Source organism: Ambystoma mexicanum, chromosome 1p, assembly GCF_040938575.1.
Source record: "Ambystoma mexicanum isolate Mex_15411 chromosome 1p, UKY_AmexF1_1, whole genome shotgun sequence".
NCBI lineage: Eukaryota > Metazoa > Chordata > Amphibia > Caudata > Ambystomatidae > Ambystoma > Ambystoma mexicanum.
This window is the reverse complement of record NC_090921.1, coordinates 1,276,979,269-1,277,001,208: the sequence shown is the minus strand read 5'-3', so window position 1 is coordinate 1,277,001,208 and position 21,940 is coordinate 1,276,979,269. Positions and strand designations below refer to the sequence as shown.

Sequence of the window (21,940 nt, the reverse complement as noted above, 5' to 3'; positions counted from 1 at the left end):
TAGGAAGGGAAATTCCTGAACATTGCCCCTGACCTCAGAGAAAGTTGAACAATGGGGGTGGGAACCCCGAAAGAAGCCAGTTGAACTGTTATGGAACATTTGTGTTAAAGAGAGTGCAACATTGTGAAACCAAAGGGGGGCTAGAAACTTAGGAGAGGGAAGGCCACAAAGCCCTTTGAAGTGTATGGTCCAGAAAGTTTTGAATCCAGGAAAAGGGAACCTGTAGAAACCCAAGGAACCTTGTGTAAAGTGAACTTTATGACACTAAGAGGGGTCTGAGCTTGGCCAAGGGAATCCTGCGAGACCTGTTGTGAGAAATAAGGTACTATAACCTTTTGAATCCCGAAAAGCCTGTTGAACTTTGGGATCCTGAATGCTTTGAACTTGGGGAAGGGAGCTACAGAAGAGCTCCAGTGCCATCCTATTTTTACTTTGAACACTATTGAGTTTACCCAGTTCCCTACACATTGTTATAGAAGTGAAGGCAAGCATAGGTTTTACAGACAGCATTTTATTATGGACTGATACAGACTTGGGTTTCCCTTAGCTTACTTTCTTTTAGGAAACATTCCCGCCTTAGTGCCAGGGCTGACCAGTAAAATAAAGGTTTGGAAACTGTATCACTTGTGTCTGTCTCATCTCTTGATATCATGCCTCAAAATGTACACAGACATTCTTAGAGAACCCTTAGTATTTTAGTTAAGGAAGGGAAGCCCCTATTAGAGCTAGTGAAAATTAGGGTTTTTCTTTGCTACAGACTTTTATTACTCAGGAAAATAATCACCATGCCACCTGTGTCATTCTCCTCATTCTGCACCCTTACAGTACAAATACATGATCACATGGATAGAATTAGGTTAGGCAGGAGAAGAGTGAAAGATGAGCCTTTAGGCTGGAGCGGCAGATATGGAGGATGGGGGGGAGCACAGGTGTCAGGAGGGAGAGCTTTCCATAGTTTCAGTGCCAGTAGGGAAAAAGAACGGAAACCTGAGGGGAGCACATGGAGGTTTAGGAGTCTTAACGTGGTGAAGGTGCTGAGAACAAAGAGTTTGAGGGAATACAGGGACAGATCAGAGAGGAAAGATGGGGGAAGCGAGATCCTTTATAGCATTTAAAAACAATACAAGGAAAGCGCAACTGGAGATGTGAGTTAAAAGGAAGAAGAAATAGAAAGCAGTGACTTCTTAACCGAGTGCGAGGAGGTAGTTGAAGGAGAAGACGAATGGCCAAATTGAAGATAGAACGAAGGGGAGCAAGATGTGAAGAAGGAAGACCAACTAGCAAGGCTGAACAGTAATCCAGGCGAGAGAAGATGGAAGAAAAGGACAGATCTTACGTAATTTAAAGAGGTCACATGTATATGTTCGGGCAGTAGAGGAAATGTGGTGTGGTGAGAAAAAGTAAGTCTAGAATCAAAAACAACACCAACGTTATGGGCGGTAGAGGACAGTGGGATAAGGGATGGAGGGAAGATAATAGAGGAAACCGGGATTTGGGACGAGGGAGACATAGAAGGGAAATAGAGTATTTCTGTTTTAGAAGGGTTTAGAGAGAGGTAGTGAGAGGCTCTCCAGGTTTGAAATGCCTGGAGGCAGGAAGAGACTTAGGAGTCGCGAGAGTATGAAAAAGAGGAGAAATGGATCTATTTGAGGTACCCGCTCTCTGTGCTGTTCAGGACCTGGCAGTGTTCTTTCTAAGCAGCCCTCCGAGTTATTGGTGTACTTGCCCATATAAATGAGCCCCATGTGTAATAAAAATATCTTAGCCAAGTGTGCCCTCAACCTTTTGATTTATAGGCATTAAATGTGTCCTCCTATCTGTTCCTGGCACTGATGTCCTGTTAATAAACACACATTATCAAAGCCAACAGGTTTGGCTTGTGTATATGTATTAGATTTGCATTTCCAGGTAATGACCTCATACACTCAAGTTCACAACATTCTTTTCCAGCTGTTGCCATTTTATGGCAGCGCCTGACAAACGGCGTCAGACTGGAGCATAAAGCCTATCCATGCATCAATGGAAAAAGTGGCCAACAATCGCACATTACAATTCATTCTTTTTTTGAAAAAAAACGTTTTTATTGTTTTATAACACACCAACTTTACCAACTTTTAGGACATTCACATATATACATCACATAATTATTGTCGCATGTTTTGCGTCACAGTACCCCCCCCCTACCACTTTAACTCGAGCCCCACCTTCAATACCTCAAAATTAGTTCCTTAGGGTTTATCCCCCTCCTTGTTCTCAAGCGTCTCATATTCGCCAAGTTCGGCATGAGAGAGTCCTGCCATCGTGGCCACCAGTTGTCTCCACGCTATCAGGGGTCCTGCCTCCTCCTCCCCTCCCCTGGTGACCGCTTCATACCATGCCGCCATCTCCGCCCATTTCAGGAGGTCGGCCCACCACACCTCTATTCTGGGTCTTTGGGCTGCTTTCCAGCCCGTTGCAATTCTCCGTTTGGCCAAGATGTAAGCTAAGTCTTTCATCTTACTGATGTGCCTGAGCTTGCGTGGTCTGACAAAGCCCCCCAGCATGCATGCCCATACTAACTCTACCTCCAACTGAATCCCCTTTTGGGACAGACGTTGATCCTCCAACCATAATCTGCCCACCTCCGGAAATGCCCAGAACATGTGAATCATCCCGGCCTCCGGCTGTCATGATGCCTACCCCCGGAGCACCAGGCCAGGCCCAGCACCCCCGGGAGCAGGCATCATGCCCCCGGGTAAAAGCCCAGCGGCCCCTTATAGGGGCTCTTTGGACTTTGTCCTGGCGCCATTGGCGCCAGGCTCATGTTGGACATCAGTCCTGGCGCCATAGGCGCCAGGCTCATAAAGGAAGGTGTTTTGTGCACTTACCTGATGCAGACCATGCTGCAAGATTCAGGCCTCCCTGAGACCTGAAAGGGGCTATTTTTTCATTGGGACTATTTTGCCACTCGGGCGTGACCAGGGAAGGATACTTACCTGGAACTACTTTGGGGGCTATTTAAGCCACGCCCAGACAGTAGCTCACGCTTCGCGTTGTTCTGCATCCAAGCAGCTGAACGCTCACCGTGTCTGCTCCTGCATCTGGTCTCCAGCCACGCCCGCCTCGATCCTGGAAAACCTGTAAGGAAAGAAGAGAAGAGAAAGGTGAAAACCAAGAATTTTATCAAACTTCTTACCTGCATCCGGAACCTTCACGCCAGCATTCCTGAGAAAAGACTTTCATTTAAAAGCACCGCGTTTCTCGCTGCAGCGCCGCGCTTCGCTCACCTGTCCTCGGGAGTTCTTCTGGCTCCACCGTGACTGTCTGCACCGGTCGCCACATCTCTGCGCCTAGGGGAGAGAAGAGACAAAAGGTGAGCAGAAGGAACATATGAGGAAAGCCTAATTTTCCGCCATAACACTTACCGGTCTACTGTTGGTGAATCATTCCTCATTTCGGGTCGGCGCCGCTACGTTGGCAGGTACCGCACCCCGGCCCCTATGGGGAAAGGACAAAAGACATTACTGGAGGAATATAAATACATTAAGAGGGATCGCCCCCATCGCTAACTCACCTGAGTTTACCATCGGCAAGTCAACCCCTCAACGCATCGCCTTCATTCTGCACCTGAAATAAAGGACAGATCACAGGTTAGGAAGGCAACATAAAAGGAGGCTCAACACATGAACTTTTGTAATCTTCTTACTTACGGCATTCCGCTCGGAAAAGTCAAGTGGATTTTGCCAGCGCCATTCTGAAAACCAGTGAAGTAACTGGACAAACACGCGCCCCTGCACCAGAAGCAGGATGGAGAGTTCATCCTTTCAAACCATAAGGTGAGCTTCAACCGGGGATTTCGGAGGAAGTTAGAGAAGAACGAAGGCGGGGAAGGGGGGAGCAAGCACACTATTCTGCAGACTGTTAATCCCCTTTCTCATCTGCAGAAGGATATTCCTACGGGCCAGACAAGCAAGATTTAAGGGTCCTGTTAAGTCGGTGTTCCGAGTTCTGCGCATCGCGCTCAAAGAGGCCACAGCAACCCAGACTAGACCAGCGCCTCCGTGGGAATCAGGTGAGCGTTACACCGCCTCCCCACACCTGGGCCACCTCTGTATCCCTGAGCTTCCAAAATTGGCAATTCTGCTAGGGGTCATGTATGCCCTGTGGGTGACGTATAACTGGACCTGTTGTAGCCTCGCATTCCGGGATGCCTTCTTGTGATGCTGCTGGGCCCTCTCCCATTGTCTGTCTTGCAAGGGTTCTCGCGCCTCCTCCTCCTAATCCCGCCTCAGTTGTAGCAACTCCTTGCCCACCCTGGTCATCAATAATTCGTAGATTCGGGATATTTCGTGCCCGCCCTCCAAAATATCATACATCGTCACAATGACTGTATCCGGTTGGTCCGCTAGTGCTCACTCGGGCCACTTCTCTCGCAGTCATTGATAATTCTTGTATATGTAATGTATTGTCCCTTGTGTACCCCAGTGTCTTCCATTATTCTCTGGAAGTCTAGTACCTCCCCCTCTTGCCTAATATCCCCAAGGGTCGCAAGGCCCATCGGTTCCCAGTATTTGCAGATCCCTATTATCATTTTCGCGTCTTCCCCGCATAGTGCCACCAGAAGCACCTGCGGGGAGCTTGGTGTCAGGTTCCCCGCTGTTTGGCACGCTCTGCGCCACATTTTCCGATCCAGTTTCAGCAATCTCGCGCTACCTTGCATCTCCGATTGAGGCACCCACACCAGCTCCCTCAGAAAGAACTGGGCGGAATCCCTGCTCAGCAGTCTAGCTTCAGCCGTCTCATCTTCGGACAGCCACCTTGCCACATACTGGAGCTGTCCCGCCAGGTAGTATATCTTGAGGTTTGGTAGGTTTATGCCCCCCTTATCACAAGGGTTCTGCAGCTTCCAAAGGGCCACCCTGTTTCTGGAGTTATGCCACACGAAGCCCCTGCATAGGCTGTGGGCAAAACAGGTAGGCTCCTGTGCGGGGCCCCCTCTATATCTCCCCAGGGGGAACATGCTTGGCTCCTTGGGGTTTACTGCTATGCCCGAGAGGGTAGCGTAGCGGTCCATCACTTCCAGGACATACTGTAAGTTTTCCTCTTGGAAGCGCAAATACAGCAGTACATCATCGGTGTACAATGATATCAGCAGCGGTCCCCCCTTCGTGTGGATTCCTATCTCCCCGTACTGTTGTCTGAGACAAATCGCTAGTGGTTCCAATGCAAGAATGTAGAGCATGGGCGACCAGGGGCAGCTCTGTCTAGTGCCCCTACCTAGCTGCCATTTGTTTGAAATGATCCCACCCGTTTTGACCCTGGCCGTTGGGGAGCTATACATCAACTTCACCCACCTCAGGTACTCTGGTCCCATCCTGTATTTCTCTAGGGCCTCCAACAACCACGGCCACCTCAGAGTCAAAAGCTTTTATTGCGTCCAGCGAGACTATAGCCATTTCGCCTTGGTCCTTCTCTGTCTGTTCTATAATGTGGTGCAGCCTCCTATGGTTGTCAGTTATGTTCCTGCCCGGGACATAGCCTGTTTGGTCTGGGTGTATAAGTTTGCCTATCACCCTTTTGAGTCTGTTTGCCAGCACTGCCGTTAGAATTTTGCTATCTTGGTTCAACATGGACAGGGGTCTGTATGAACAGCAATCCGTTCTTGGCTTACCCGGTTTTAGGAGTGGAATAATAACCACCTCCCTCAGAGGCTCCGGCAACCTTCCCCTCTCGAACGCTTCATTTAACATGGCTAGCAGCGGGGGGAGTACTTCCTGCTTGTATGTTTTATAGAATTCACTAGGAGCCCGTCTGACCACGGGGCTTTGCATGTGGTTAGGTGCAGTAACACTGTCTCTAATTCCTCTGTTGTGATTGGGGTGTCCAGGTTCTCCCGTTCCTCATCGTTTAATTTGGGTAATCCTATGTCTTCCAGTGTTTCCTGGATTTTCCGACCCGTCTCCTAACCTGGGTCCCCATAGAGGCGTTTATAGAAACTAAGGAACCCCTCGTTTACCCCCTCTTGGGTGTCCCAAGTCTGTCCTTCCTCTCCCTTTATCTCTCTGACAACTCGTCTTGGTGTCTCATTTTTTTATAGCCATGTTAGCAGCCTTCCCGGTTTATCTCCCCCTCGTGCTGCCTTTCGACATATTTTTTTTATAGTTCAATTTACATAGTCTTTCCCAATGCTCCCTACTAGCTTGTTGTAGTGAGTCCACCTGTTCGGCGTCCTCCTGTGAGATGCCCTCCTTCATCATTTCTTCTCGCTCTATGCCCCCTTGGAGTCCTCTGGATATGGAGATGGCTGCGCCTCTTATTACCACTTTAAATGCCTCCCATAAGGTTCCCTCTGACTGCATGCTCCCTGTGTTGATGTCAAAGTACTCAATCTCCTCCCTTATGTCCTCTCGGAATGCAGGGACTCAGCTCTGAGCCTCCATGTCGGGATTCTCGCTCTGGGGGGCTGATGTCGCCACTCCAAGACCAGGTGGCAATGGTCAAATAGTACTCTCGCCTTGTATTCTGAGCCTATCATTTCCCCTACGAGTTCCGTAGCAACAAAAATCTAATCCAAACTCGTATAAAGGCATGCGGGGCAGCGTAGTGTGAGTAATGCCTATCCCTCGGGTGTTGCTGTCTCCAGATATCCTCTAGTCCAAAATCTCTCAACAGGGCCTGTAGTGCTTTCGCGGCAGGGGTGGGCTTATTTAGTTGGGGGCATAGGTATTTATAATGCTTACTTCTCTATTTTCCAGCAACCCACGCATTAGTACCATCCTCCCTTCTATTTCCGCTGTGGCCTGCAGCATCTGGAATGGCACATGAGTTGCCACCCAGATAACCACCCCCCTAGCATAAGCAGAATATGTCGCTCCTATGGTGGTCCCTTTCCACTTTTTCCTAACCACCTCCAGTTTCTCTCTAGTAAGGTGAGTTTCCTGTAGCAGCGCTATGTCCACTTTCAGCCTTCTCCGGTACATCATTACTTCTTCAGGTAACTATTTAGGCCTCTCACGTTCCAGGTGACAATTCTAAGACTACCCATCGCCATGCACGGTTTGTCCCCTATCCCTCCCTCTTTGTTCCTCCCTCCTGTCTCGTTTGGCATGAATATGGGCTCGTACCCCTCCCAATTGCAACAATAACTCCCCAACTAGCCCCCTAACCCCCAACTACGTTCACAACACACCTTCCCGCCCGCCCCTCCCTCCTTCCTGCCCGTCCCCAACAGGTGCCCAGCTCCATCCCTGGATCTCAGGCTCCCCCCGCATTTGGCCCTATCTCGGTGTGCCGAAATCAGGAACCCAGCAGGGTGTTACCGATCTAATCTATTCTTGGGGGTATGAAGACTCGTTCCATAAGACTCCTGCAGTGTTGCGCTCTCATCGTGCTAAAACATACATATCTATGCAGCCCATGTTATATATCTCCCAGCTGTCTTTGCCCTGTCTTATATTCTAGTCCCAATGTCGGAGTCTGTTGCAACGAGGGCACCGCAGCCTCTGTTTTACTTATCTGCGCCGTCTTCCTTCTGAATGCCAGTTTCCAGTTCTCCAGAAAAGACTGTAAAAAAGCAGGTGTTTATGCTAAAGTGTGTTGCACATTATGCATTTTAAAACATATTTGCTTAGTAACATTGGTTAAAACTTGTGTAGTAACTTATGAAACTGGCCCCCTCTTTCCCAAAAAGAGGCCCATTCAGTCAAGAAAAACTGGCGTCTCCTAGAATCGTGGGCTGGCACGTATTGCTCTATAGGCCAGACCGAGCCCGCTGGCAAATGCCTATTTGATGCCTACACAAAAGCCCAAACTGTTGGATTTGCAAAGGCTTGTTGGTTTTAGTTTTTCTCACCAAGTGACAGTGTAAATGTTCAGACGCAGGCCCCTTGTTTCTGCTCTAGGGAATGCAGCTGCACCTCACTGAATAGGTGCATCAAGGCTGTACATGGAAAATGTCATGGTTGAAATGGCGTGTATAGGCTGCTTTCAGCTCTTCCTCTCATGCGTGCTTATCTGAGGCTTTTCAAAATAAATAGAATGTGTCTTTGTGGAAATCTGCACTGCTAAAACTTGTCATGTCTGGACTAGTAAGTCCGAACCTAATAACCTCCCTTTGTCTGAATAACGGTTATCTAGCATGTGTATTGTGGGACTTGTTTGGAAACCAATATTATGTAACTTCTGGAAGTTTAGGCTACACCTACACCAACAGAAATGTCTCGACCTCACCCCCTAGTGTAACCCTGGCCCACCCAGATAAAAGGTCCTGCAGCTCGGCCTGCATATGTCGTCGGTGGCCTCTACAAACCGGTAGAAGTTTGGTGGGTCATATGTTGGTGCTGAGGGTCCCAAATACTGTATTGGCTGCTGGTAAACTCGTCCTTCTCTGCTGTCTTGTCCTGTGATGTCCCACTGCGGTAATTTCAAATGCCAAATTTACGTCTATCTCTTGTTGGTTCACAGCTGCCTTTCTCCGTCATCGGCTCCCTTAATGGCGTGCATATGTTTGGCAACAACCAGGATGTCCTGCTCACAGCCACCAACACTGAGAACACCAGGGTGGTGTGGAAATCCTTCCACGACAGGTGAGTGTGAGCGGTAGATAAGCATCACTGCTTATTGCATTGTACCATTTGTGTCATTGCAATGTATTCTGGGGAGGAAGGCTAGCTCAGGGACAGCGTGTTTGTCTTGGAAGCAAGACAACACAGTGCAGCACAGGTTTGAATCCTGATCCAGCACTTAGAAACCACTCGTTGGTATTAAGCGCGTTATAAAATAACAATTATAATTATAATTCTTCCACCCCTCTGTTCCCAATTTCAGTGCCCCCTCCTAAGACGACCATTGGTAGTGACCCTGTTGGGGACAGTCACCTGGTTGCTAATGAGGTCACTTACGAATAGTCCCCAGACTTGTTACGATAGGATTGTGTGGAGCAGGGATGTCCTACTCCATGTCTCGAGAGCCGGAAACATGTTAGATATTCAGGGTATGCCTTACTAATAATCATGAGATACATTTACATGCATTTAAAATCATTGTATGCAAATGTATCGTATGAATATCCATGAGGGATATCCTGAAAACCTATCATGTTTGCGGCCCTCAAGGCCGGGAGTTGGACAACCCTGGTGTAGAGCCTGAGATTTTACTGGGGTAGCCGACTGTTATGAGCCCAGTCTGTTTTAGATTATTCAAAATAGCAATGAGTTTGTGTTTCGTGGTATATATAATTTCTCCCTTAGCGTATAATGAACAAGCAAATGAGTTTGCACGTATATGTACAGTTGTTAGGGAGAATTTTCATTTCTATGCTAATTCACTTCAACCTTAGAGACCCCCAGCTCTTTTTCTGAACTTAGGGCTTGTGATTTTGTACTCCTGAGTGAGTGGGACCTTTTCCTCACACTCTCATGTATTTCTCCTGACTAGGATTTTTGTGTTTTACTGTTTTATGGAGACTGACAAACAACATAGGCATCTGCTTTTTCCATAGTGACGCACAGTACCTTAGGTGCAGTGCCACTAAGAAGTCCCTTGGACTTCTCTCAATGTTTAATTACATTTGCTTGGGTGAACTACTGTTACCAAGAATAGTAAGATGATCCCTGTCTTACTTTACCTTTTTCTTTGTGGCACCAGCACACACTACCCTATGTGGAGTGCTCGGTGTTACTTAGTAATTTCCTATCCCACTTCTCATGTGACATTTTTTGTCACACTAACTTACTTTAAATTGCTGATGGCAGTGGTTTAATTTTACTAATAGTGTGCATTTTTACCGCAGATTGAACCCTCAGCTGCAGTACAGCACCCATGGGTGACCAGTTTCCCAAAAGGGCCCATGTCTTCTTTTCTCGCCATTTTCTGTTTGTTAGTTCCTTCTTGGCTTTTACTCTGTTAGTTAAAACAGGTTTGAGTCCTTTATGTGTTTTGCCTTTGGCGGGCTTCAGCCTGAAAGGACAGCCACCCTGAAAGGACAGCGACCCTGCTGTGTGATTGACAGCATAGGTTGTGAATGAATGGGTAATCGCATAAAAAGCGAGGTTTTTGGGACTAGAGGCAGAGTCGACCACTGGAGAGGAACATCCGAAGAAGATGTGACGAGACGCCAGCAGCACCGTGCTGGACCACAAAGTGCCAGTTGAAGCCCTGCAGCTGTGCTGATCCCGTTTTCAAATCGACTGGGAAGACCCATATAGGACGACTTCCTCCCTTAGGCTGGTGGGACCAACTAGCCTCAAGACAAGCTTCCATTTAGCGCAACCCCCGACTTGCTGTGCCTCACAAGAGCTGCAGAAGCCCAATGACAGGGGTCCTGTGACCATTGACGGCTGCATCATCTTGCGACGTCCAAATTCGTCAAAATCTTTGTGGGCAACCAGAGGACCCTATCGAAACGGGACATTTTGATCCAGAGTCTCCTCAGCACAGTACAGGACCAGGGAGCAAGCTTCTTCCAACCAGAGTTTTTCATTCTTCATTAATGCTGAGGAAAAAGTGCCAACACACCAAAGTGCAGCCGAAACAAAGGAAATCCATTGTGGGGGAGTCCATCTCCCGAGTACTGCCACAGGAGCCCCCCAGACGTCCTCCCTTTCGTCACCATGACCAAGGTCCAGGAACGAGGGTCTGCCAAGCTGTAGCAAGGAGGAATCCAGCTGGAACATTTGTCTTCGAATCGCGGATACTGTGGGGCTTGGGGTATTCACCTTTTAGCCATACATTGTGCTTGCTATCTTGCGGAGTGCTTTTTGGAGTTAATCTCAACTCACCTGCACTGGCCTAACAGCTTATGCTTTCTACAACATAGCTCACTTGAGTTACAGTGATTTCTTCAGAACTTACTAACTTTGTCAAGACTTTAAGAAGAAGTGCATCAGCACTAATGACTTTGTTCATTGACTTTGGCTGTCCTGGCTCTCTAAAGGCACTCTTCTGAACCTATTGGCTTTGGCTGTACTTGTTCCCTCACAGGTTATAACTGTTGACACTATTATTGCTGGAATAAAAGTCGATTTGCCTCCTTTTGGAAGATTGTAATTGTTTTACAAACTGTTGTAAGTATGACCTAAATCATATTCTAACCTGTTCTTCCTTAAACAACTCAATAACTGAATTTGTAACCAAAATAAGTGCAATACTGACCTTTACTGAAGTCCCTCCGTGTGCTGGAACATGTGTTCGCGTAAGAAAACGTCTTTACCAACTTTTATTGTCTTTTAAAATCTGAATCCTAACTTTGATTGAATATTAATAGTAGATAACGCTTTTTAAGGACTGATTATTTAAACTTTGTGTATATTATAAATACATATTTATATATAACTTCCAAGTTACTTGGATATTTGTACTTACTGATTTTCAATTGTACAGCTCTACAGCTCACATTACCCCTCTTAAGATAAGCCTGGCTGCTCAGTCACACTACGAACTTGAGTAGAGTACAGGCCTATATTAAATGGTGGCTTACCTAATACCAAGCAGATAAGTCTTGTGTAGTCCCACACCAGTTAGACTGCACTAATTCTTACCTAACAACAGTTTTATTTTAACCAGTATTCTAATTCAGAATTGGCATCATTTGTTAAAAATACTGGCGCTTATTTCAGACAAGTGTAAATTCAAGAATATCCTTACCAAATATGTTTTAGATATTTTTCTAGCTGTATATCACATGGCAACATAGTAGGTGGATGTGCCTTCTGGTCTAAATTGCAGGTCTGTCCTCCATATGAATCCTAAAACTAAAATGGGTTTTCCCAGAGGAACCCTTCTCTTGTATGTAAACACGCCAGGGATGTACTTGTGCCTTGCCCTCCTCCCCTCCACTTGTGTTATCCCCCGCCTTCTTTCCGCATTTGGGGATAACCTCTGACCAGGGGTGGACTGGGGCCAAAAGAGGCCCTGGAAATAATTGTGAATGTGGCCCCATATGACACATTTTCCGAAAACCCTACCCTTTTCCTGTGCGAAAAGGTGTAAATAAAATAGGCTATCACACAAAAGGGTGCAGAGGCCTACGGGAAATCTCCAGAGTTCCCTATAGGCCAGTCCACCTCTTCTCCGACCCCCTTTATACTCTCCCATCATTGCTCTGCGGCCCTCTCATGACACCCACCTGCCCTTCTGTTGTACGTCTACCAGTCGAATTATTGCGCGTCAGATTTTTTTTACGGTACTCGTGTGCATCGTGCTCTCCCCTCACATCCCCCCCTGCCCCCCAAATTTCCCACCCCCATCACCCCCGCCCCACTTGCGGTCTACAGGTTGCAATCGGTTATAATTTGTTTATGGGGCCATGCAGCCATTTTGTGTCCTTGCGTTAGTAAATGACACGCCAAAAAACGGAGAGGTTTGTATGGTGGAAACAACTTGAACGCTCTTCTGAAGCTTTCTGTCAGTTGGGCTTCACCGTGTTAGTGTGTCTAATTGTGTGTGGGTCTCCATTGTACCTGTGGAGTCCTGACTGTGGCAAAGAGTTCCATATGGATAGAGATCCACATAGGCGGATCTTATGTGCTCGTCTTTCCTTTTTATCCTTTTTTGCCCCTCTCTATTTGCACTCTTTTTCTTGTGTGCCGACACCTACACTGGTGCCTAGTCCTGTGCTCGGGTGCTACTGGCGCTTTTGTAGTACAGACTTACATCTTTTACTGGAGCTAAATCTACCACTCTCTGGATATCGCTCTGCTGCACCTTGCCACTGAGCTCAGGGTGAAGCAGTACTAAAAGGAAACCATGACGGGGATGTTCAGAACAACAAATGAGGTGCTTCCAGTGGCGTAACACAGTGTGGGGTCCCCACTACAAGCCATGCTGAGGCCCCCCCAAGCTCGATGACAAAGCATGGGCCGCGCCACACTCGGGGCTGGTCCGGACTACCATGCATGCATGCCAATGAGCAGGATGATCATGCTGCGGCAGGGGGCACGCCGCACACTGCACTAGGCGAACGTTGTAAGTATGTGTTTTAATCAAACCTTCAATCTTTCACCTAGTGTAACAAAGGGGCTGTGCTTGGCTCAGGACACCCGACGCCCAAATGCACCAGCTAACTATTTGCCTGGCCAGTAATATTACACACAGTAAACACCCTAAGGCAACATGTTCATGCTGGCTCTGCCAGTATATGCCAATATACCCAAGTACGAACATTCTCTTGTTGGCTTTGCCCTGAACACCAGTAAAACATGCAATGCCACAGTAAGGAGCCATTTCCTTGTTTGGCTGCACAAGTGCCTCCACCCACCATTTATTTGTTATATTTTTATTTATAACATTTATATAAAGCCCAAACCCAGGGGTATCACAGCTTTTGGTACAGTAACAGTAGAAAGTACATTGACACAAGTAAGAACACTCATCATGTTGACTTTCCCCTTAACACTCTCCCTCTTGTCTTCCCTGGAATTCCTGCCCTAACCCAGGCGTCCATTACTCCGGCTTAGAACCGTTTAAAGGTAACCACTACTGTCCAAGTTCTTGTCCTTGTGCTAACAATGGTATCCCTAAATGTAGGCTCACTAACTCGCTGAGGGAGTTCGTAACTTTCCCCTACTGTTGCCACAGATTAGTTCTCTAATGGAAGCAGGGATAGTGCCAGCAGTTTCCATGTAGGACTTCTCGATTGCACTTATACCCACTCTCAACTTTCCCTTCTACTCTACCTGCTGCTCCCTTCTCTCCTCCCCACCGGTCGACTTTCCCTCGGATGTTTCACTTCTCCTATTTCCTGCCGCCACCCTTTGATGTTAATTCTCTCCTCTCCTTCTACTTGCCACTAACACTCCTCCCGCGCTACTACCCCTACCCTGTACTGTCACTCCTCTCACTACTACTACTACTACTACTCTCCTTTGGCCACTGCTACTCTTCTCCCTCTAATACTACCCCTCGTTTTATGGGTACATTCATTTGGTCAAAGTGGGACACGTTTTTGGCCCATTTTTTGATAAGTTAATTCACTTTGCGGCTAGTTGTTTTGACCAGTGTTACTGAATAAATATTGTTTAACATGCACAATTTGCATCACACGTAATAAAAAACCCTCCGCCTCTGGTACTAAAACAGTACGTCACAAAAAGAATGAAGTGACATTTGCAACTGTGGGCCACTTTTTCATTGGTGCCCCAGACAATGTTATGCCCATACCTGCCTACATTTGAAAAACAAAAACCCTGAGATGTATGCCCCGCCCAGTCACACAAGACTCCGCCCATTTGCACATGGGTCCGCCCACATGTCAAAAAGGTAAACTCTGTTGCAATGTGATGTGACGTCTGAAATGTGCAGTTCAAATTGAAATATGCATATTTCATTAAATTGGCTTTTCACAACCACCCAAATTGCATAGGACAAAAGGCATTTGCCTTCCATAAAATCAACACGTTAAAATATGCACATGTAAACTCCATGAACCAATACAAAGGTTTTCCCTGAATTTTGCAGTACCGAAATTGGACATTTCAACTGAAGAACTTGTTGTGTTACTTTTAAGGAACATGTGTGGGCCTAGTCTGGGAACGTTGCTTTTGTCATTAGCGCCAGGCTACTTCCCGTTGTAAGTTGGCGGGGCTCCCACAATGGTTAATTCCCCTCACTAACGTGAGAGTGGGTTTAGATTCTATTAAAGACAAGGAGGCGAGTATTATGGAATCATTCTTTACTTTGACAACCACAGCGGCAAAGAAAAAAAACTTTACAAACCAAAAATTTTGAACCTTTAAAGTCAATGTAGGGGAACCCCCCCAATCCAAGATGGAGGACAGGTCATGTCCTGTAGGTGACCAATGGGCAAGGACCCACCCCAATATAAATCCTTTACTCTAATCCCAACTCCTCCATTAATTGCAACATGATCAGTACGCTTGTGATAAAATGTTTTGAATGTTGATTCCCTTGACCAATCAGCTGCTTTTAGAATCTGTACAAGACTACCCCCAGGAAAGCAGCCTTAGATGCCATGGCGCCTCTTACTGAATGAGGACCAAAAAAGGAAGAGTCAATCCCTGCTTCCTTCATAACCCACTTAAACGATCTGGCTCAAGTGGCAGGGGACACCAGTTTGAGGCTTCTTATAGGAAATTAGCAGCTGAGAGGTATTAGGACGTCTAAAAGCCTCTCTCTTACACTCAAAACATTTTAAGCACTGTATCTCACATAATTAATTTAGAGTCTTCTGGAAAAGCTGGATAAGAGATGGAGGAAATTAAACCCTTGGTTCTCCTGGTAATAAAGAAGGTGACCCCCCGAGGGGTGAACACTGCCAATGCTCTAATATCAGAGACACTTTGAATAGAAACAAGGCATAACAACATGGCTCATTTTGAAAAAAGGTGCTGCAAGGACAGATTTTCATTAGTGGGCCAGGAGCGCAACAGATCTAAAACCATATTAACATCCCATAGAACCGAATACCTAGCTGTATGAGGAACCTTAATCCGTCTAGATTTCAGGACTCTGCACACTAAGAAGTGTCTGCCCACTGGTTCCCCTTTAACCAATACATGTCCTGCTGAGATCGCCGATCTAAAGCCATTTATAGTCCTGTATGCCTTGCCCTCTTTAAACAACTCCACAAAAAAATGTACCACCTCTACTGGTTGGCCAGAAACAAGATCGAAGTGTTGAGCCACACACCAGCTAACCCAGCGGTTCCATGCCGAAGAGTAACCTGACCTGGTAGAGGCCGCCCAGGAGTTCTTGATGACACTGATAGAGTCCTGCGAAAGTCCCTGGAAGCACCAGGAAGAGCTGAAATCTTCCAAACCATAAGGGAGAGGTGCCCCTGAAGGACCAGCTCGTGAGGGAGACCCGCCGGATCCGACAGGAGCCGAGGGTGGAGAGGAAGAAGACGAGGAATATCCACCGCCAGTTCCAACAAGGCTGTGAACCACACTTGGGAAGACCAATTGAGGTTTACTAACACCAGCGTTGCCCCTTGCCTGCGCACCTGAACTAGGACCCGGGCTATTATGGCAAACGGAAGGAAGGCATATGAAGGAGGGCCCGACCAATCCTGGAGGAAAGCGTCGGTTGCTAGCGCACTGTGATCCGGTCTCCAACTGTAGAATCAGGGAACCTAGTAGTTGAGCCTCAAGGCAAAGAGATCCACGTGAATCAGACCCCAAAGAGACAAGATCTTGACAAACAGAGGCCTGTCCAGCATCCAGTCGCTCCTGTCCTGGAGATGCTTGGAATTCTGGGCCGCAACATTGTTGTTAACCCCCTGCTTTCAACAGAATGTGCCGATCTAGACAGAAATGCCAGAATTCCCTTGCTAAATCTGCTATGGCCTTGGATCTTGTTCCCCCAAGATGGTTGATATATCAAACCGCTGAAACATTGTCCCTCCGGAGAAGGAAGCAGCAATTCCCCTGGTCTTTGAGAAGAATCTTGACTGCAAAGGAGCCTGCTAACAACTCCAGTTAATTGATATATAGCTGCTTCTTTGAAGCAGACCACTTCCCGCCTGTGGAGACCTGCCCTATCCTGGCCCCCAAGCCCACTCTTCTGGCATCTGACTCCAGGAGACCACATCCGGGGAGGGACGAAAAATTGCACTGCCATTCCAGGCATCCATGTGCCTGAGCCACCAAAGGAGCTCTGACCTCGCTTCGGGAGACAGAACCACTAACTGCGAGTATGACAGACTCTTTCGAAGGTGTTTGACCTTGAGTCGCTGTAACGCTCTGTGATGAAGAGGGGGCCTGAAAGATGGCTTGGATGGAAGCTGACAACCTCCATACAACCCTGGCCAGCTGTCTGAGGGAGACCCTCCCTTTCCTGAGGGGAAGACGAAGGATGCAAAGCTTTGAATGTATATTGAAACCCAGAAATTGGATACATGGCGTAGGCTGGAATATAGATTTCTTTACATTTATGACAAACCCCAATGTTTGCAGTAAATTCACTGTTAACCCCAGATGAGCCTGAAGAATCTGAGAACTCTGAGCTAGCAGAAGCATGTCATCTAAGTAAATTATTAACCGAATTCCCTTGGACCTGAGATGAGCCATCACTGGTTTCATCAACTTGGTGAAGCACCAGGGGGCTGACGAGAGGCCAAACGGAAGGGAGGCGAACTGCCAAGTGCGATACCCCCACTGGAACTGAAGGAACTCCTGTTTGGGAGGAAAGACGGGGACACCAAGGTACGCATCCCTGAGGTCTACTTTACCATCCAATCTGCCGGAAGAAGGGTATCCCTGAGAAGGTAAATTCCTTCCACTTTGAAGTGATTATCCACCACAAATTAGTTGAGGGCTTGCAGGTTTATGACTGGGCGAAAACCCTCCTCTGGTTTGGGGACTAGAAAAATCGTGCTCAAGAACTGGGAGGCTGAAAAAGACGCTGGGACTACTGCCCCGTTGAAAATGAGGTCCGTGACCTCCACATTTATCAATTGCTGTTTGTCCTTGTCGAACGCTAGGGGAGATGGCAAGGTTAGCTGACAAGGGGGAGAATATAAAACTATTTGAAACCCCTTCACCATCTGTAACACCCAGGGATCAAAGGTGAGAGCTTCCCATTGAGGAAGAAACCTGGCCAGCCTACCCCCCAAACCTTTGTGGGAAGAAACCTTTAACACATGTGGCATTACCTGGACCTGTTCTTGATTTACCAGCACCACTGCCGGTACGTCCTCTCCAATGGAAGCCCATCTGGGGGTAAAACTCAGCTTACGCTCCTCGAGCAGAGGAGGAATTGTGTGCACCTCTTGATGCGTGCTGGCGGGGATGCGTAGAGTCCTGGGAGAGAAACAGCCAGAGGAGCGGGCTCTACCTCGTCCGGCCCTGACAAAAACTCTAGGGGCAAAGACTTTTTGTTAACCTGTGCTTTGTCCAATGCGGTGAAAGTATGTATGTAGGCAGAGAGATCTTTAATGAACCTGTCCCCAAACAAGTTTCCTTTGGCCTTAGGCCCCACTTCCCCCTTCTGCCATGTCTGCCAACTTTAAATCAAGTGGCAGAAAAGGCCAGCAGGATACAGCGCATAGAACGGTAACTTATGTGGCTGTGATAGGGCTGCGGCTGAGAGCTTGAGTAGGAGCCTGCCAAATTCCCACTGGAAATTGGAATTAGAGAAAGAAAGGGTTTGCTCTCAAACTGCGCACACACATAGAATAATAAGCAATTGCAAATTAAATGGGTGGTTTTAATCAGAATTGGTGCAGCCTGACACGTGTTTCGAGCTTCCCGCTCTTCTACTGAGGCTGCTTGTGCAAAATTATAAAACATTGATGTACAACGAAAACATTTGTTAAGCATGATTCAATAGCAAAACAAACCAGTCCCCAGACCCAGGGCAAGGAGGCAGTTAGGGTTTGCCAAACCAACACATTGAGTATATGGTTTAAAGTAACAGACAGTTGCAACGAATGCACATATCAAATCAACCCAATTCAAAGAAAGAAAATGAAAACACAAAAAGTGCGTAATTCGGTGGAAAAAACATAACACATTATAAAACAATGAAAAGAGGGAGGAGAGAGAAAAAAGACAAAAGAACAACAAAATTATTCAGTGAGAGAAGATGCTCATGGTAATCAGCCAGAAATACATGTATAAGGCCACTGACTGTTAAAATTGTACCTTAATCTTGGCTAGTGTGTATTTTGAATACTAGAGAAAAATGCAAAATTAAAAAATGTTTTATCAAGTGGCAACTTAATGAATCGAATACGATAAAAAGAGGGGTTGTAAATATGTTGCGTCATAGAAAATTGTTTTAATATTATATATATAGTTTTATCCCACTTACCAAAGGTAGAAGTTGAGTAATCTGACAAAGTTAGGCGTGGGCTCCCTATAAAGCAAAAGACGGGATGGCTATTTATGTAGGAATCTGACTGACTAGATTTCCACCTAGCAGTCATTTGAAAATAAAGAAATGACATACCATTATTTTGCAGTTGCACGAATGAATTTTCAGTAAATTATTATCTTGCTGCAGCACGGGCAGGAAACGAAGAATGCAGGTGCGGCAAGAGCCAAAGAAAACAAAGCAACAAGAGGTCAATTAGCTAATTGAGTGGTTTATCTCTGTGGACATCTGAAGCAGCAAGAATTCTTGCTGGAAGGGTCCGTGTACAAATTGTCAACGTTGACTCACCAGTACTTTCACTGCTATGTGGGGAACTGGAGCCAAACGGGAACCCTCTGTGTGCCGAGTATAACTCGGAGATGTGAGGGAAGCAACAGTGAAAACGCCCGTGCACAGGCGAGTCACCACAGAGTTAATGGGAAAACAAAAGCGCCATGATGGACTAGTGTAGATATCATGTAAAGGAAATCATTAAGGCTACTCCATATAGACAAGGATATGTTTGAGGTGTGCGTATGCCGGAAATAAATTGCGCATGGTAAATGCACAAATAGAATTGGAATTACAAAAAAATAAATAATAAATAAATAAATAAATAAATAAAAAAAATTAAAAAAAAAAAAAAAAAATTTGCGAGACAGAAGGACATAGATCCGGAAGACATTAGTTAATTAATTGGAGTATGAAGTCACTTGAGCTGTCCACGGATGGCAGTAGTGTATTTTAAAACACCTGTGCCTGCATCTATAATAAAGAGTGTTGCATGTGCTGAAAAAGATGCTAAATAAAGGAAGTGCGCCTCGACCTGACTGGATATGCAAGGATTGTGTTAAAACGGTTGCGCCCATGCTAGCAAGTGTATTCATTAAAAAAAAAAAAAAAAAAAAAAAAGGGGGGGGCGCTGCACCCGGGTAGATAGCATGATAGTTGAGTAATGACATGTAGATAGCGGCTGATTACCATTGACATCCATACAAATAATCGGTACCTAATGGCATGACATGTGCGAAGACCTTAAAAAACACACGTGTACCATAACTTTTAAACAACATGTAATCACAAAAAGACAGATAGTTCATGGTCTGTGTTCAGGCCAAACTCTACAGTACGGTATTGACAAATCAATCGGGCTTCCAATTGTCTAAGTTTGAGTATCTGGTTGCCTCCACGTTGTGGAAGTGACACCTTCATCATCCCAGCAAATTTGATCATTGTCTTGTTATCCATTTGATGGGATCTTTGCCAATGCAAAGCTAGGGGATATTTGGAGTCAGATTGAGTAATTGAGTACAGATGTTCCCTGATACGAATTTTCAGCGGGCGTATTGTACTGCCAATATAGAATAGGCCGCAGACACATTTAATACAGTAAATGCAGAATTTCGAATTACAATTAATAAAAGACAAAATCTTATGTGTACCTAAGTGTCCGAAGTCGATGGAGGTAGAAACTATCATTCGTGCAACTGCAAAATAATGGTATGTCATTTCTTTATTTTCAAATGACTGCTAGGTGGAAATCTAGTCAGTCAGATTCCTACATAAATAGCCATCCCGTCTTTTGCTTTATAGGGAGCCCACGCCTAACTTTGTCAGATTACTCAACTTCTACCTTTGGTAAGTGGGATAAAACTATATATATAATATTAAAACAATTTTCTATGACGCAACATATTTACAACCCCTCTTTTTATCGTATTCGATTCATTAAGTTGCCACTTGATAAAACATTTTTTAATTTTGCATTTTTCTCTAGTATTCAAAATACACACTAGCCAAGATTAAGGTACAATTTTAACAGTCAGTGGCCTTATACATGTATTTCTGGCTGATTACCATGAGCATCTTCTCTCACTGAATAATTTTGTTGTTCTTTTGTCTTTTTTCTCTCTCCTCCCTCTTTTCATTGTTTTATAATGTGTTATGTTTTTTCCACCGAATTACGCACTTTTTGTGTTTTCATTTTCTTTCTTTGAATTGGGTTGATTTGATATGTGCATTCGTTGCAACTGTCTGTTACTTTAAACCATATACTCAATGTGTTGGTTTGGCAAACCCTAACTGCCTCCTTGCCCTGGGTCTGGGGACTGGTTTGTTTTGCTATTGAATCATGCTTAACAAATATTTTCGTTGTACATCAATGTTTTATAATTTTGCACAAGCAGCCTCAGTAGAAGAGCGGGAAGCTCGAAACACGTGTCAGGCTGCACCAATTCTGATTAAAACCACCCATTTAATTTGCAATTGCTTATTATTCTATGTGTGTGCGCAGTTTGAGAGCAAACCCTTTCTTTCTCTAATTCCAACTTTAAATCAAGCCGCATAAGGAGGGACTTGCAACGCTCTCTAGATATGGCTGCGTTGGCGTTGCCGAATAGGCAAACTGTTTGAATCCGGACCCTCAGGGCCTGTATGTCAATCAGGGCATTAGAAAAAGCTGCCTCCTCTGCCAATTCAAAAATCTGGGTCACTGGACCCAACACATCCAACAACCTGTCCTGGCAACTCCCCCAGGCCTTGTCTACCTCCTTTTTTGGGTCTTTCCCATTTTGGAACAAAAAGGAGACCATAGACTGGTCAATATCCGGAGTAAGGGCCACCTTATCTGGGAGCACAGGCCTAGGGCACTCTGAACGCAACTTGTTTCTATCCTCTTTAGGTAAGGGACGTCTAACCCAGAAGGTCAAAATGGATGATACTGCATCCGAGGGGTGCCATTCTGCTGACCTAGGGTGCTGGGTCAAAGAACGGAACCCCACTACCATCAAGCATTGGTCCTTGGGACGGAACCACAGGGTCCACCTTTCTCCTGCGCCTCTTGGGAGGTGAGTCTGAATCCTCCAAACTATCAGTAGTGGTAATGGTTACTGCAGGGACACTAGCAGGAAGCTGGGAGTGCCCTGGACCGAAGGGAACTAACTGGTGTTGTTGAGACCCATCTAACTTGCGCTTCTGACTCCTCCCTGGGGAGGGCGGGGGGAGACCTGACTAGGGGCAGTAACTGGACTGAGTTGTCCTTGTAAATGCCTGGACTTGCTTGTACATTTAAGGGGAACTTGTTTAGGCATAGAAGAACCCACCTCTGGTGAAGGGTGAAAATCAAAGATTTTACTTATAAGCCTATCAAAGG

At 46.1% G+C, this 21,940-nt stretch overlaps 1 protein-coding gene across 1 annotated transcript in view; it reads left to right on the top strand.

Annotated features, from left to right (window-relative positions):
• FUZ (fuzzy planar cell polarity protein) overlaps positions 1 to 21,940 on the top strand; it is a 167,987-nt gene that overhangs the window by 33,246 nt on the left and 112,801 nt on the right. The window contains exon 2 of the mRNA XM_069605234.1: positions 8,443 to 8,564. Coding sequence (XP_069461335.1) covers positions 8,443 to 8,564 — 122 coding nt within the window. The remainder of the gene's footprint in view (positions 1 to 8,442; positions 8,565 to 21,940) is intronic.